This window comes from Camarhynchus parvulus, chromosome 6 (assembly GCF_901933205.1).
Source record: "Camarhynchus parvulus chromosome 6, STF_HiC, whole genome shotgun sequence".
Taxonomy (NCBI): Eukaryota; Metazoa; Chordata; class Aves; order Passeriformes; family Thraupidae; genus Camarhynchus; species Camarhynchus parvulus.
This window is the reverse complement of record NC_044576.1, coordinates 6,980,550-6,997,634: the sequence shown is the minus strand read 5'-3', so window position 1 is coordinate 6,997,634 and position 17,085 is coordinate 6,980,550. Positions and strand designations below refer to the sequence as shown.

The following is a 17,085-nucleotide window of genomic DNA, read 5'->3' as shown; positions in this document are numbered from 1 at the left end:
GATTGAACCCCACTTTATCTGTACAAACTGAAGAGCAGGAGGGGAAGGATAATCTTTAATGTTAGCAATGCAAAAATATAAATTACACTCCATAACACTAACTTCTGCACTTTTGAAACAAAAATGCTCATTACTTACCAATCTGGTTAGCATTAATCAACAACCTCATGGCATGACAAACCACCTACCCATAATTACTAATCAACCACAGGCGGTCAGCTCTGGGGAGAAGCATGATTACAGTTCTATACCAAATGTACTACCAAATGTCAAGTCAAATTTATTTTGTGATGGAGATCAAAAAATGGAAGAGTCAAGAATGAAACTGCAGTTTAGTCAAATCAAATATATTGTATCTATTTTTCTGCACAAATATGTACAATAGATTAAACTTATATGTAAAACCTAAGAGATTCTTGAAAACTGACTGATGCCTCTGAAACACTTAATATCATTTATTGCATTTGCATACATATAATATAAGGGGACCTGGTATCAGTATTGAGACAAAGCCATGAGCTGTTTGTCAACACTTTTCTCTGAACAATTAGTATTTTATCCTCAAGATGATCCTTCTCACAGTGACAATTCATTTAGAGTTTCAGAAAAAGTAGTATTTCACAGAGACTGAACAGAGCAAGTTCCTTGACAAACTCTTTTATAAAATTAGTTTCCATGTTTTCCAGAATCATAAGGATCTTCCTGTGACTAACTCATGTGACATACACCCATGGGCTGAGCCCCAACGAGAATTCTACTTTCCTGATGAGCTCCAGCTTCCTTTCTGTTCTACCTACCATTGCAGTGTTCCCACCCACCTCAGCTCAGTGAAATTGTGACAATTACCTTTGCACATCCACCTAAACCAGAAGCAGCTGTATTTTAGCATTGTACTAAAAATTCCATTAAAACACATTTTCACATCTGAGAATGACAAGTATAAGCAAAAACCTTGATGAATATTTACATACTACCATACCTGCTGAGAAAAATCAAAATGGTCTTGATACAACAACCAGAAGGTATTTTGCCATATGATGAATATTTAGGCTTTGTTTGCTCATTAAACTCCACAAATATTTAGAAGAAACACAATGAAGCGGAAATGCATCAAACACCGCAGGTAAAAAGGAAATAAATTCAGTTGAAAGATATGAGGAATTACCCTAACAAATGTTTATATTAACTTTCTTCTTTGCCAATGACAATAGAAAATAAGAGTTAACTGCCTGTTACAGTGACATGATGGTAGCATTGTGTGTCATCCTGAAGAAAACCTGAGCTTGAAGCAACCTCAGATGACTCATCCGTCAGATGGTGGAGACTAGGAGAAAAATGAAAGCAATGTTTTTACTTCCTGGGATAGGCTTAGTAGCTTAGAACATCACTTTTCACACCCTGCCTGCTGATCCATAAGATGATACCTATTACTGTCCTTAAGATGATAATACATCCTATTCTTTTGCAGAAAACAAGGTTCTCCAAAAAGAATCAGTTTCTGAGGGGTGAAGAGGAAAATCAGGGTTGAAGAAAGCAGCAATAGGTGTCTTGGAGTAAGGAGACAAAAACAAACATTCACAAAAATGTTTTGTAAAAAAAGCTTAAGGACAACCAATCATAACTTCGAAAAACCAAACTATATTGGTAACAAGTATTTACTAATTTAAATACTTACTGTAATACCATGGGATGGTCCCATATGTTGCACATGAAGGCCTGGAGAATTGTAGTAAGACATTCCAGCTCTAGTCAGTGAAGTTGGTGGTGTGAAACCAACTGTGTGACTTGCATATGACAGACCTAAAATTGTTAAAACAAGGTAACATCAACATTCTTGTTTGATATTAAAAAGTAAAGTGCGAGAGGTTTTTTAATTTTTTTTGGTTCTGAACCAATGATAGTCTAAAAACTGGTAAATGCTACAGATTACCCATCTAGAAAATACTAATTGTACTGAGAAGTGTGATGCAAATTTATTTTCTTTTCCTGCAGCATACTACTGTATGTTTCAAACATACACTGTACAATGTTAAACATAACTTTTCACTAAAGATAAATGGCGTAAGACTCCCACAGTAGCTTAGTTCTAGTCCATAAGTATTTCCATTTCTCCATGGAGGAAATGGCTCCTTGAACAACATACAGGCTGAAGAAGCAGCAGAGAGGTTGTGCCTGGAGAAGCCATCTAACACTGGGTCACAATGAGGTTGCACAAAAAAACTGGATGTAGGTGGCTTCTCCAAGGCATACCAGATCTGCACTGAGGCTTCCTTCTCTTTTGCCTCAGCATTCTAAAGACCGTTGGGACTGGGAAATTAAAACATGCTGGAAAATGTTACTAGCTGGACTAGGCTACCAACTAACATTTAAAATTGCAACTTGTTTTACCTACATTAAGGAAAGCCCAATATTCAAAACTGCAAATATCTAATCCTTTCATCCAAATATTTCCTTTATGTAATAACTCAATTATAAAAATGCAGAGTTCCTGTATAGGTCTATTTAACCAAGGAAAACAGAAACAGCAACTGCCAAAGGCTTCAAGTTCACACCTAAAGCGTTCTGAACAGCCTGAGTTTCTCAAAAGAGCACATTTTCCAAAACCTTTTGCTCCTTTCTGCTTTCTGACAAAAGTATCATAAGGAAGGAGACAAGACTTTTCTCAGCTGTTTACAATTAGACTCAAGCAACTGCTTTGGAGAATAATGACTAGAAAACATTTCTGAAGGCCTATTAAACTTTTATAACATCACACTGGATTTAACAGTTTTCACAGTTCAACACTAAACCAACACAGAACAATGTCCCTGCAGCAACACCCAACACCATCCCTGTCTGCATGCACCCGTGTTTCTGACTACAAGAGGTGAGACAAGATCTGGATGAGAAAACAGAACAAGCCTCAGATCACTAATGAAATCATATAAACAAAAACTGCCTGTGCTTCCTTCAACTCTGTTTGATTCTGTTACATTGTCAATGTATGTCTGGTGCAAATTACAAGTTACTCCCACGGAATCCCTGCCACTACAGAGTAACAACAAAATTAATCTGACTTTTGACCACATAATCTAATTATCTGTAGAGCACGTGTGTTACATTTAAGTGCTTTTGTAAGCAACAAGGATAGAAACAAGTCAATGTTCAGGGAGGTGACAAGGCAGCCAGAAGTAAGAAACTAGAAATAATGGGCAAAACAGAGCCACTTTTGTAACGTGGCAATTCTGAAGTGCTTTGGAATAATCCAGCTCCACAAGCTTGACAAATGCAAGTCTGCATGGCAGCCAAAGAAACAAAACCAGAGCAGTGCACATACACTCAGGATAGTTCACCTCTGCAGCCCCACACATCTATCTGGCAGCAAAGCACAGACCAGCAGCTACACTGAAGACTAACTGGTAATTAGAACAACTAATCCCCAACTGCCTAGGAGTAGCAGTAATTACACTATCTTCAAAGTTCTAGAAGATTTCCAGCACATATCACTGTGCTAGAAATCTCAGCAGTATCTCAGCTTCAAAGAGTCTTCAAAAGTAGTATCCCAAGCCATGCAGGCACAAAAGACCCTGGGATTCAGAAGACAGAATGCAATCCATTCAATCAGCTATCCACATAAAATTACAGCATTTCTAACTGGTTACAAATTCTGCTTCCACATATTCAGGGCACGTCATTTCTCAAATGAAATATGCCAAGTCATACAAATACTTGATGCAACATACAGCTGCTTTATTATTCTGTGCTGATACTTCTGGCATCATCTTACTGTATTACTTTAGATACAAAATACTCTCAAAACCTATTTGTTTTCATCCAATACTGCATTAATTTATCCCAGACAGCTCTACAAAATTCCCAATTGATCTCATTAGTTCTCTAACAAACTGCAGCTTCTATTTTTCTGAAGTCTGACACTTCCCAACTGCTGATATTAATTTATCAAATGAAAAGGAGATTAATGCAGCTGCCTGCGCAGACAAGCTAGCCAGGAACATTTACCACACCAAAATTTCCAAACTTCTGAACCCTGTTAGAAATAATAATTTCAGCTGTGCTTCAGAGTGTGCTTCAGCATCCTCTGTCTGTGGGATAAAATTTTCAGTCTTGCATCAACTACTGATGGGAAATCAAATCCACAGGGAACAAGGAATGCACTTAAGTCTCAGTGTAGGAATAAACTGACAGAGTTCTCCTGCACTGACACATCAGCACCTAAACAGGGAGCATTGCTAAGTAATACAAGTTAGCATGTAATCTGTCCCACACAGAGTTGTAATTTCTGTGTTACTGCAGATCCAACCTGCAGCTGGGACACTGTACTGCTATAAATGCTGCACACAGAGAACCATGAACAGAGCTGTTCCTCCACAGCAGCTGTTGGCACAACTACACTTCTGTACACCCAGTTACAGGAAAGGGGTAAGAAAGCATGAATCATTTTCTTGGTAACACACCTTGCAAAACACTGAAAGTCAAATCATTTGGCTTATTTCAGAAATGTAAAAACCTTATGAAAACTCATAGTCACACTGCTCATCTCTAACACCATAACATGGCTTATGGCCATAGCTGGTCTTCATGCATGCAACACCTGGATGAAAACTATTTATAGCCCTTTGAGAAACCACAGTCAGCCTTGAAAATTCAAGGATCTAAAGACATTTATATGTTCTAGCAGACCTGTGTAATAAAATGTCTCATTCCCATCCTGTGTTAACACAGAGCACACCTCATCTGCCTGGCAGGTTCTAGAGGTGAACGTGGGAAAGCCAGGCATGCACAATTCACTTCTTTATGTACAAGGTGTTTGTGAGCACCATGTAATACCCACTGCCAACAGCTTATAACCAATGTCCAAGTGCAATTTTAAGAGATTTTAAATTTCACTCAATAAATGTGTTAGTAACACAAATGCATTTCATTTGACTTAAAATATATTCAGCAATTAGAAACTCAAAAAATAATTGTTTGCTTCTATTATACCAAGTATGTGAGATAGGAATTATTAATTTTACAGTTATTGTTTAATAACAGAAAATAGCAGAAGTACAAAAGCCATTTCTCTACTGAAGAGAAAATTGACTTTTTTCCAACATGTTCAAAATTAAACTTCTCTAACAAGTTTTGATCCAGAGCACAATATCAATCTCACGACTAGTTCTTCATCAGAACTCTAGAAATCCATTTGAATTATGTGTCCTGTTGCACAGCTTGTGTGGGAACGGAAGGGGAATAAAAAGACAGCAAGAGAGAAAAAAAGAGCAAAAAAGAAATAAAGTTCAAGTGATAGCTACTTAACTGATCTTCAATATCTGTCCACAGATCTGAAATATAGAATAACTGGTCACCATCCAAGAACATGCTGCACTAGAAGACACCTAAGGCAAAACTATTCTTGCATTTATGATGCAGGATTTTTCTCCACACTAGCTTTGAAAGGCTACTGACCTAAATATATTAATAGGGCACGTTACTATGTGATGCATACAATAATTTTAGAAACTGGGTTAAATATTTACCAGGTGATATAGGTCTGCTAGAACTTGGTGAGGGTGTATAAGGGATAGGACTGGACACAGTGCGAGGTCTTAATCCTTGTGCAGACATCTCATTAAAATATCTAACAAAAAAAGGCAAAGAATAATTAGATCAAACCTTTTAAAATGTGCCATGTTTTAAATGTTTCACTGAGATTTTTTCAATTCCCATAAGAATCACATTAGGAAGTCATGACAGGAACTCTTGTCATTGCTGACACTGGCTTAACCTTCCATGGAAACAGCTGGACTTCTCTTGGGCATTTGCAGTTAAAACCATATAAGTTGTATATGAATAAATAGTACGTATTAAGGTCAGAGATGTAAACCATGTCATCCAATCTGACCCATTCTACATTCCTGCACTTCACACATCATTTCTACATTGAACTCAAAAGCTTGGTTGGCTGGAGTGTATCTTCCAGAAAGGTATTCAGCACTAATCTGAAATCATGAAAAAGGGTGAAGAAATCATTAAAGTACTAACAATTTATTCCAGCAGCTGATCAGCCATAGCATTAAAAACATGTCCCGTTTCCTACTTGAATCCCTCTGGTCCCAACATTTAAACATTTGCTCATCCCATCTTCTGCCACTGGAAGAGAGAGACACTTTCAGCCCAGGACCATGCCACTAAAGGTACTTCCAGGCTTTGTTGCAAGACACATCCCACACTTCACTAGGATAAACTGAACAGATCAGAACCTGCGGCAAGGCATTTTCCCCCACCTGTAATAATTTTAGTGATATTTATTTGTCCTTCATTCACTGACTACAGTGAAGCTTCTTCACAGATATCAAGTGCTATATAAAAGAATAAAAATAACACAAATTGCTCCTACTTGTCACTCACTGTTTTTACCTCAAGAGATTTTGTGGGTTTTTTCTCCACAGTACTACACTGGCAGTCTCAAGTTGAGTTGCTTAGGCACTCTCCACTTAGATTTTTCAGTCACTCTCTAGACTGGATGCCCCCCTGCTCACCTTCTCCAGGTGGATGCAGATCAGTGCACACAGGTTTATATTATTAGATTCAGCTGTGTTTCTTTACTGGACACAGCAGAGCAGCAGGCCAAATTTGCTACCTAACAGCCCTTTGACTTAATTGTCCCCTCTTCTATCAGTGTGTTCTCAGGAATTCTTAGTAACTGCACTTATTTCCCCATCATAATAAAAAAAACCCAGTAACATGGAACAGCATTAAAATTACTCCTATTCGATGGAACTCACAATGACTACTTTGAGGTCTGTCCATAGAATACTTGAAACATATTTTGGTACTGCATCTTGCTGGTTTTTAACCAGGATATTCAGAGCTAACAAGCCACATGCCCTAGCACAGGCAGTACACTGTAGTGATACCAAAGTTGGTTTGAATTTGGATAGACCAGGTAATAAAAGTAAGTTGCAATAGAGAACAACAGAAAACTAAAGAACTAATAAATTAGGGTTTAATTAAATAGGCAAGTTTTTAAAAGAGCTTCCAGTGGCAAGGTTAGTGAAACTGAACTAAGCTACCTCTGCAATACACAGCAGGTTCCAATGCAGACCAGTGTGTGAGTTCCAGCAAGGCAGCATCTCTGATTTAATCTCCTTGCATTCTATGCAGAGTTTCCTCAAAGTCATCCCACTTCCTGCCTCAGGTGATGTGGAACAGCAGCACCCCACTAGCGTGTGTCCTGGTTTCAGGTATTACCCGGCTACTCCAAAGAACAGGATGGAGGATTAAGACAAAGCTATTGCTGGTCTGGAGAAAGAGGCTTTGGGAGAGCTGTGTCCTTTACATTCAGGGAAGGATCTTCACCTGCCCTCAGCTACAAGCAATAATTATCATCAGCTAACACAATGCAACTGAAAGAGATGGATAGCTGACCCATCATCACCGTCATTTTTAGGAAGATGTAAGCTGACAAAAATTGACATTTTAAAATCATGACTGCACATAGTTCCACAAGTATTTTGTCTTCTCAGGCTAACTACTAATGCCTGCTTTGTCCCTCACTTTGCTTTCTATTACCTGCACTGCAAATACCAGATTTGGAGTTCTTCTGCCAGGCCTTTGGAGTAGCAAAAAAATCAAACATGACAATTTCTTTAAAGTACAGAATATTTACTCAAACTTTCCTGCATTCTCCTGGTTACCACTACTTACAAGTGGACGATAAAAAATTTTAGGCCACTCTACAAGTTTGGATTAATCTTGGTAATTCTCATAGATTTAGATTTTGACTGTACTTCCATTACACTGTAAATAGTGGAAGAAAAGGTAAGTCTAATAAGAAAAAATTCCAACCTCAGAATCCCCTAGTTCTAACAATTTAATTTATATACCATTTGCTACATCTTAATACCAGATGCTAATGCAATATAGGTCAAGTTGCCTTGGTGTTTCATTAGAATGAACACTACTTTGAGCTTTAAGGGTACTCCTTACCACAAAATATCTGGTACTTTGTTTCTGATAAATTACATCTTATAACAAATATATTAAGGACCCAAGAGGAAACAGAAATTTTTCAGTATCAGAAAAAATACATAGCACAGAGTAACTTTTTTATTTGTCCTAAAGGACCACCATAAATCCAAAATAATATACAACAATACAACCAAATAACAAGCATTTGATAAGAACTAAGAATGTTTTATTCAAAATGTACTTAAAATCCTCTTTCAAGATATAACACTGAGAAACACTATAGTGTTTCTATGAGAAAACACTAAAAGGTACAATATAAACCATGAAAGATTCAAGAGTATCTGTAAGGTCAGGGCAAGCAAAGCAGTTTGCAATAAAGACAAAAAAATCAAGGATTTTATGGTTTGGACATCCAGGACAACCCAACAGTTCTGGAAATGCTTCCTCTCTCAAAGGTTTTACACAGTATCCCTTTGTATTTGGCTGAGTATATTTTACTTTCTGCAAAGGACAAATCAGGCCAAACTAAAAATGCTGTCCCTACCTCACAGAATTCCTTGCAGCTACCAAGTGGGGGACAAAACAAATCTTGTGATCAAATTATCCTGATTTTCAACTCCACAGCTGTATTTATTTCAATATATATTATCAAACCTCAAAACAATCTTCAGATATAAATATTTTCTTACTGTTAAAACTAATGCAAATTCTGTACAACACTGATACAAAAAAAATTCCTGGACTATGCTGGAATTTGATACACACATAAAACCCACATACAAGTTACTTCTAAAATTATTCCATAATATTCAAAAAGTAGTATAAATACTGATAAATAAGTCCAACACATCTGGATAGCAAAAAAAAATACAAACCTTTCATCGTCCATTTCTAAGCTGGATTCACTTTCTGACAGTTGTCTGCAGAGAGCTTCCCTACGTTCCATTTCCCTCTGTAATTTTCTTTGAAGTCTCAAGTTTTCTTCTCTCATATGTCGCTCCTCTTCTAAGTATTGTGCCATCTTTTCTGAATCTGAAATTCATTGTTTTGTTAAAAGCTGATTAAAATTCAATTTCTCAGGCAGTCAAGTATGTTGTGCCTAATTTTACTCTAACACTACAAGATGAAGGTGTAGAAAATACTCAGGATAGATCACTGAAAATGTTCACCTCTAAGTCATTAGTTCAAAGCCTAATTCAGAATAGTAACTACTAAAATAAACTATTGTTTGACATCAAGTTTGAAAATAAAATGTAAGCAAAACAAACAAACTCACCACCACGAACCAAAAGTATTTTTTAAAAAAAATTTGAAACGAAAGAAAAATTTTATTAAGAAAACACTACTAAAACCATTAAGAAAAAATATTGATTCCTGCTCCATTAAAATAATGCTATTCCACATTTACCAAGATTTTCCTGCAACACACTGAAGACATTATTTTAAAGGTATATTTTCATTTTGAAGGAGAAAGCAACAGCACAAGTTCTGAAACAACACAAGTCCTGAAACTCCAAACTCAAACTTGTATTAAATTTGCTACCTTATATATATTCTACAGCACTCTTTCAATTACATGTCTTATCAGAGAAGCTGTCCAACAGGACATGCACCAATATGAAAATACTAACATTAAAACTGTATTCAATTTTAATGTTAAAAACCAATAACAGGTCTACTCTACATCCAAGGGCAATTTGAGTTGTCAGTTCTAAACAACTCCAGCAAACATCACTTAAATGGTCTGGTACCACAGATTATTTAAGGTGATAAAGTCAAATTATGAAAGGTTACAAAGCTTTGTGACAGATTACTTAAATAGAATGGAATATGTGATGAAGACTTATGAGACACACAATGTATTTTGTGAGATTTTGTAACATTTAAGCAAGCTTGCAGTTAAATCCCTGACATTAAGAAATCCCAAAACAATTCATCATGCCTTGTCATCACTCCTTTATGCAACAACCTTCAAGGTTAAGAATATTCCTGTTTTAGAAACCTGTTCCCAAACTATTAACAACACGTGATTTATTTCTCTTCTGTGGAAATATCACCTTTAAATGTAAGTGTCACTTCCTGAACACTATTATCATACCACACCAGTTCCCAGAAGTGTTTCCGAAATAAAAAATGTAATACAAGTATCAGAATTTCATAAGCAGATTTCATTAAGTACTTAAGAGAATACTAGAGGTTCTCTAATGACTGTGTATTACAAACAGCAATCTGAAAACTGCATTTCAGTTTCATCTTCTGTGTGCAGGCTGGCACATCCACCATTCCTACCAGCACTGCTATTTGTACTGCAGTTCTGTCTAACCTGTTCACAAAGGGAGAGAGTCCTTTTAAACCAAGCTCTTATTTTCAATGTAAATTTGACATTAATGCTTTCCATTTTTTACTCTAAATCACAGTAGTTGAAAAAGAAACCACTTAAAAAATCGAGGATACTTGAAATGAAATTAATTAGGCTGGATTTTCACAAAGAGTACTTTTAATCTAAGGCCTTGCTCTTGTTCTGAACTTCAGTCAGTGAAGGCTGCAGTGCAGAATTTGCAAGTACAAAGATTAGCTGTCCTTATCTTCTTTTAACAGCCACAAATTATTAATGCCACAAACTCGTGCACAAGGTCTCTGCAAAAGAGCACTCTTGATCCATCATCTCTGTCTTGAAGGAAGGCTGCTGCCTTTAGTAATCTCCTTCTCTAAATAGAGGTTGAAATATTCCAGCTAGCCTGGGTGGCCAGAGGGGGTTGATCCTGACTTGTTCTGCATTTGCCCAGATTTCTCTGGCCATGTGCTGAGGCATCTCCTCACTCACCAACTGCACAGCAATGTTACTGACTCAGAACCAGGCACAACTGCTGCCTCCCAGACAGGAATTGCAGATTCAGCAGGAGGGAATGAAGGACTGGCACTGCAAAGCCAAGGGAAGGTGCCAGCAGCCTCCTGGCAGCTGAGCCCATGTGCTCAGTGCACAGTCCCCTCCTGGGCAGGCAGGCAAAATCCAGTTCCCACTGCTGGCCAAGGGGCCCCAGCCCTGCACAACAGGAACGTGTTATGGAACAGCTCTTTATGCTTCAGAGACATCTTACATAGGAAAGGACACAGCAAATTAATTATGCTATACTGTGCAACAGCTGCCTCAGGTTGCCACAATCATTAACAAGTGAAATTCTTACATACAGCTGACCTTTATTTCACTAGCTGTTAATTCTTTTGGGTAATTCTTAATTTGCAACAGGACTCCTACAAAGTAGGCCATAAATATGTTTGAAAAATGTGTATGTTGAAATACTGTTAAGTTTCTGAAAAGATAGATAGATACATAATTTTCTGGCACAAAATAGTCAAGGATTATTTTTTGATTCTTTCAGACATCCTTTTAGCAAAGCTAAAGAACGCTCTAAACTACAGTATAAATACATCAACAAGCAATAACACTGCAATTATGAAAATGTTGTATTCTGAACCTGCCCCATTTTTTTCCATTTCTACCTTCAATTCAAACTCAAGAAAGTACATATAAAAATCTTACAATGCAAAAACTTGAGAAGATTTGAAACAAGTTGTTTACTCACGCTGTAACTGTGCAGCTCTCAGTTGTTTCTTTAACCTCTCCACTTCATTCTTTAGAAACCTGATATGTCTCATCATATTTTCTGGAGAGTCTATCTCCATTGATATGTCTCTGGGTGATGGTGGAGCAGATACTGGCTGGTCTAATTTCTCCTGCAAAATTCTGTATGAAAAAAGAGTGCAAACTTTACCTTCCATTCTAATGAAAACCTCTTGTATCCCCCAGGAAGCCATTGCAAGGATTCTGAAAGGTATGCAGGGTTTATTTTAAGTACTGTTTGAGCAGAGATAAACTGGGGAGGAGTTAGAAAGTTTAGTTTTTAACTCAAAATAAAAAGGTAAAAATTGTTGTCCTAGTAAACTACCAAACCTGCAGTTCACTCAGGCTCAGGTGTTTTCTGAGGCCCCAGCCAAGATTCAGAGGGTCACATTAACATAACAATATACACATAAAAATATCAGGTTATTAATAATCATTAATCACGATTCTCTCCTATTTCCTCCTCAAACTGAGTTCTTGTCATTATAACATTTAAGACATTGTTGCTTTCATACATATTTTTAATTTTAGCTGTCCCAATAATATAAAGAGTCACTGTCTTAACTTCTACTAAAGAAGCATTGGGCAGTCTCAATGACAGAAGTGCACGCCTCTGAGAAGAAGCTCAAGTTTTCTTTAAGCAGACAGGGAAAAAACAAGAGCTTCTCATATAACACAGTAAAATACCAGGAATTTAAAGCTGACCATAAACCAGAAGCTTTAAAAGGAGGCTATCAGCAATAGAAAAAAATTCAATAAATTCCTTCAAGCTTGCCCAGGTAATTTCTTATACTAGTTAGTTTTATCTACTTTAAGAAATCAATGATTGGCATCGTGCTAACAAGGAACTTCACAACTGCTTGATCTTCCAGGTTTTCACAGATTAGACAACTTCTTGTGGGACAGAGATGAACATATTTAATCCAGAACATGATGTATTAAAAAGTATTGTATTTGCTGGGAATGCCCTGACGAAAGCAGGAATGATGCATCTGACTCCGTGTTCTCAGAAGGCTAATTTATTACTTTATAATACTATACTATACTAAAGAATACTATACTATACTAAAGAATAAAGAAAGGATACTTAATAAATGCCAAAAAGATAATAATGAAAACTCCTGACTCTTTCCAGTCATGACACAGCTTGGCCCCAGTTGGCCAAAGAGTCAAAACAACTCACAGCAGAATCCAATGAAACAATCACCTGTGGGTAAACAATCTCCAAACAAATTCCACATGTGAGCACAACACAGGAGAAGCAAATGAGATAACAATTGTTTTCCTTTTCTCTGAGGCCTCTCAGTTTGCCAGGAGAAAAATCCTGGGTGAAGGGATTTTTTCAGAGAATGTGAATGCCACAAAAATCTTCTCCCATAGTAAGGAGTGCACTGTAACAACACAAACCGTTTTTCTGCTTCAAGCTTATCCATCCTCTTCCAGAGACGGTTCACTAGTGCTTCTTGTTCCTGCTCCAAAGTGTTCTCAAGGTCAATCTTCTCACGTCTTAGCTGCAGAGGAAAAACAATTACTGAAAATGATGAGCATGGATTTCTTGCAAGGAACTGTCATTAGGAAAGCTCTAACAACACCATTTTAGAGCAAGGAGAAGGGGAAGAAGAGACACAATTCAGGTACAATGCGCTGGAAAAATGGAGATTCAGTAGTTGCACAGTTGTTATCTCCTTAACACAAGTTCTTCTCAGAAAACTTGTCTCTGGCCAATAAGCAGGAGCATGAGCCCTGGATATGCAGGCACTGATGACTTATCAAACCTATTTAAAGACATCTCCTATACCATGAATCTATGAAATTCAAACTGAATTTACTGTTCACTACAGCAATATTTAATATTTTCAAAAGTTTTAGATGCTTTTAGTGGAAGAACTACAGTTAAGTAATCCAGAAATAGAAGAAAAGCCATGTTTGCCTTGTGTGCCTAGTGTTAGCTAAAGGACATAACAATATTAAAGAAAAAGTTACATGAACTGCCTTAAGTGTTACTGTATCAATGCTTACTAGCAAAACAAATTCTAATTCTATCTAAGCAAAGGTTTTATAAAATTAAAATATTAACTTGACATTAATCACGTTCACTTACTGTGTGAACAAGGATTCTTAATTCTACTACAAGTTAATAAAACATATAATGCAAAACCTTCTACTCTGAAGTTAATAAAAGAAGATACAATGTAGACCCACACATGAAGAAACCTATTATTAGCGTTCAAGTAAAAATACAACGCAAGTATTATTAAGAAGAGAATATTAAGAGGCACAGCTAATCTTACTCTGTAGCAATACAGCTGAACTCAAGAAGTTGACAATAACAAAATATTTGAGAACAGATCAACACCTTTACAGGTGGATAATAGCATGGAAGCATTTTTCCAAGCCAAGCTTAGTTAAAACCACTTTTCTGCTGGTCGAATAATCTTACATTAGAAAATGGAAAGACTGAAAACAGAAATAAGCATTTTCCATTTATTACATCACTGGCTAAAGGGCTACTGCAGCATCTAAATCTGTAAACTATAAGTGCTAACCACTAAATTAATGCTGAGAAACCCAAACAAAAGACAAACTTACACACTTCAGGTACCAGTGCAAGTTGAATGAATGTACAACTTTCTCCTTTAAAGGTTAGAGGAATTAGTTACTGTGAGCAGAAGCAGACATATGTTGATGAGTAATAGGAAACATACTTAGAAACACTGTCGAGCAAATCTTTCCATGTTTGAGTTTCCAGATGTACATTAACAGCTCAGGGAACCTACATCTCAATAAAAGAGAGATCAGAGCAACATGCTTCAGCCTCCCCATGAGGATGAGAATTTGGATCCTGAGCAACACTTTGCTCCCCACATGGCTGGAGGTGGAGTGGTAAGAAAGCAAAGGGCTCAGCCCCAGGAGCACAGGGCACTCTGCCTCAGGGCTCCTCAGCCAGTCTGGCCAGCGCCTGGGGCTGGGAATGTGCAGAGGGAAGAAACTACACAAAATGTCCTGGCAATCTGCACACTGTGCTTCTACGTTAGCAAAACCCAGATCTCCACTACACTGCACAGCTATCTAGATAATCACAGATGAAAAAAGTGTTCATGCATAATAATGTTATGATCTCTGCAGCAATGGTTTTTGCATCATTTCAATGCAGCATGGCTTAGACTCACCTACTCTTAGTTTTTTCACAACTATTTTTTGATCTAGCAACAAACAAACCCACAAGAACATACAGGCGAAAAGAAATCCATATCTTTTAATGGTAGGAAGAAGAGCACATTGGAATTTAAAGACAGAGTGAATCATTTATAAGCCTGAATTTGAAAAATCTAAGATTACATTTAGTATTGTAGCAACCATCACCAAGGCAGTGGAGTCCATTAATTATAAATCTGCTTGTAGGTGAGCATGCACAATGGCAAAGTCAAACCACCAGCAACAAATACACAAACAAGCCTTGTGTTGTGCCCTGAAGCTGCTCTGACAAAACACCAAAGAAACCAGGTGAAACAGATCTAGAACTCCACATTTCCAGCAATAAGAAAACATGCTGGAAACAAGGCTCTTCCTTTCCTTGTCATGAGTGTTGTGCCAGTTTCTCCCACTGTCAGGATTGTCAAGCTTGGAGGAAGAACACCTTGAATGGCACCTACAGCAGAAGCAAGTGGAGCATCCTGTTGAGAGCTGTGAATTCAAAGAATTGGTGTATTTGGCTTGGTATTCAATAGTTTCAGGTGAACTTTGAAATGTACTCCAGTCAATGACTTTTTTAAGCAACGCTGGTAATATTCTAAAATTAAATAAGCAGGATGGGATTATGCTCATTAGCTCTGTCATCCTAGTGTCACTTTACAGGGGTTCAGAGCCACATTCTAATCAAGCATCACCTGATTTTGAGCATTGAAACAAGGAAGCATTGCTTGCTTTTCAGACCTTCTCTTCAGAGGAAAAGTAAAATTCCTTTTAACCTTCCTCACCACCCACTTGTGTTTCTTCTTACTCTCTCTCTCTGTCTCTCTCTCTCTCTCACATGCACTTACTTTACTTCAAAATGCAGCTAAAATATCCACTTTATGTGTATTTCTGTATTATTGATTTGTCAACTGTCTTGCCAATTTATTAAAAAGCACAACTGTTCCCTCCTGAAATGGAGGTCTTCCAAATTAAAGTTCAATTTACTCATCTCTGCCTAAGCCCACTATCCCAAATTTTACTTCTCTGCTTCTCATCTCCACCTTGCCCTTTGTAGCTTTAATTCTCTGCTGCTTCCCAAGAAAATATTTCCCAAAGATTTTACCATCTCATGTTCTTCTCCTTTCAAAGCAGACATAGGAGATTATTATTAGCAGTTTAGCTGTTATTTCTCATCTCCTAACTGCACCAATTCTAGTTTCTCACTGCACTGTATGAAATACAATAGCAATTAAGAATAGTAACAGTAAAAGTACACACACTTGGCCTCTGTAGGGCAATCCTGACAGCTATTTATTTCCTATCAAACCACTGAACTGGAACACAGAACATTATTGCTCATTTTAACTGAGTCATTCAGTTAATGAAATAGTCACATGCCGTAAATTTCTTCACCATTTGCCTTCAGAGAAGAATGCTCTGCTGACTTAAAGCTGACTTAAGAAATTATTTCAGGTCACATCTGAACTCTAAGATCCAATTTAATTTTTATTGAGGAATATTGTTCTATGCAACCAGAAATCAGCTACCTCCTGATCACCTGTGGTATGAGTGGTTCAGATGAAAAAAAGGAAAGGAGAAAGAAAGAACACAAAGCACAGATAATTCACCTTCTCTATTCTAGAAACAACAGTTTAGTGAACAGATGCTGTAATTATCTGCTCAGTGATTAGTGACAGATCTCAATGTAGCCCAGTTTAAAGCACTGGCGTTCTCCTTTCAAGCCCTGTTTAACAGGTGTTCTGATGGTTGTGCTGCAGACTGTGACAATCCCTCTTCCTTAATTCTCTCTGTGTGCAATAAAGGCAACATGACTCTCCTTACAATTTTGGGTTGCTTCTTGCTAGGTACAGCATATGCCCCAAGGCTGCTGCTTCAGCTGGTTAATTAGCACAATCAGCATTTTTAATTTGTGTGAGGAAAGAAAGTGTGCTGAAGCCCCAAGTAACCTGACATTTACTCTACCTTACTGTGAGAGAAAACACTAAATTCACGTGGAATTTCTAAGAAAGACAGCCAAATTTAACATCTTCCCAAAGTTTTCAAAGCCAGGTACTAAAGACCTTTGTACTTCTATGCTTTTTGAACAGTGTATCATTGACATTTAGATGTAGCAACAAGTTTCAAATTTTATGATTTCACAAGTCAGTCTGCCCAGAATGAGACAAAAGTAATACCACGAAGATTTCAGCCATGGCTCATGCTAACATTTCAAAGACTACAACAGCTTAGTATGTTAAGCCTACTTTGCATTTCGATTAAGTGGCAGCCATCACCACCTTGTGGCTAAGAGAGTTATTTCAACCTCATGCTAATTT

At 37.3% G+C, this 17,085-nt stretch overlaps 1 protein-coding gene across 2 annotated transcripts in view; it reads right to left on the bottom strand.

Annotated features, from left to right (window-relative positions):
* The window catches only part of CCDC6 (coiled-coil domain containing 6), a 51,115-nt gene that overhangs the window by 6,146 nt on the left and 27,884 nt on the right, over positions 1-17,085 (bottom strand). For both annotated transcript variants that reach the window (XR_004060826.1, XM_030950810.1), the window contains exons 4-8: positions 12,983-13,086; positions 11,538-11,698; positions 8,829-8,985; positions 5,520-5,620; positions 1,676-1,800 (exon numbers count right to left, since the gene is read on the bottom strand). Coding sequence is in view for 1 of the 2 variants with exons in the window: in XM_030950810.1 (XP_030806670.1) it covers positions 1,676-1,800; positions 5,520-5,620; positions 8,829-8,985; positions 11,538-11,698; positions 12,983-13,086 (648 nt within the window). In the remaining variant the exon portion in view is untranslated. The remainder of the gene's footprint in view (positions 1-1,675; positions 1,801-5,519; positions 5,621-8,828; positions 8,986-11,537; positions 11,699-12,982; positions 13,087-17,085) is intronic.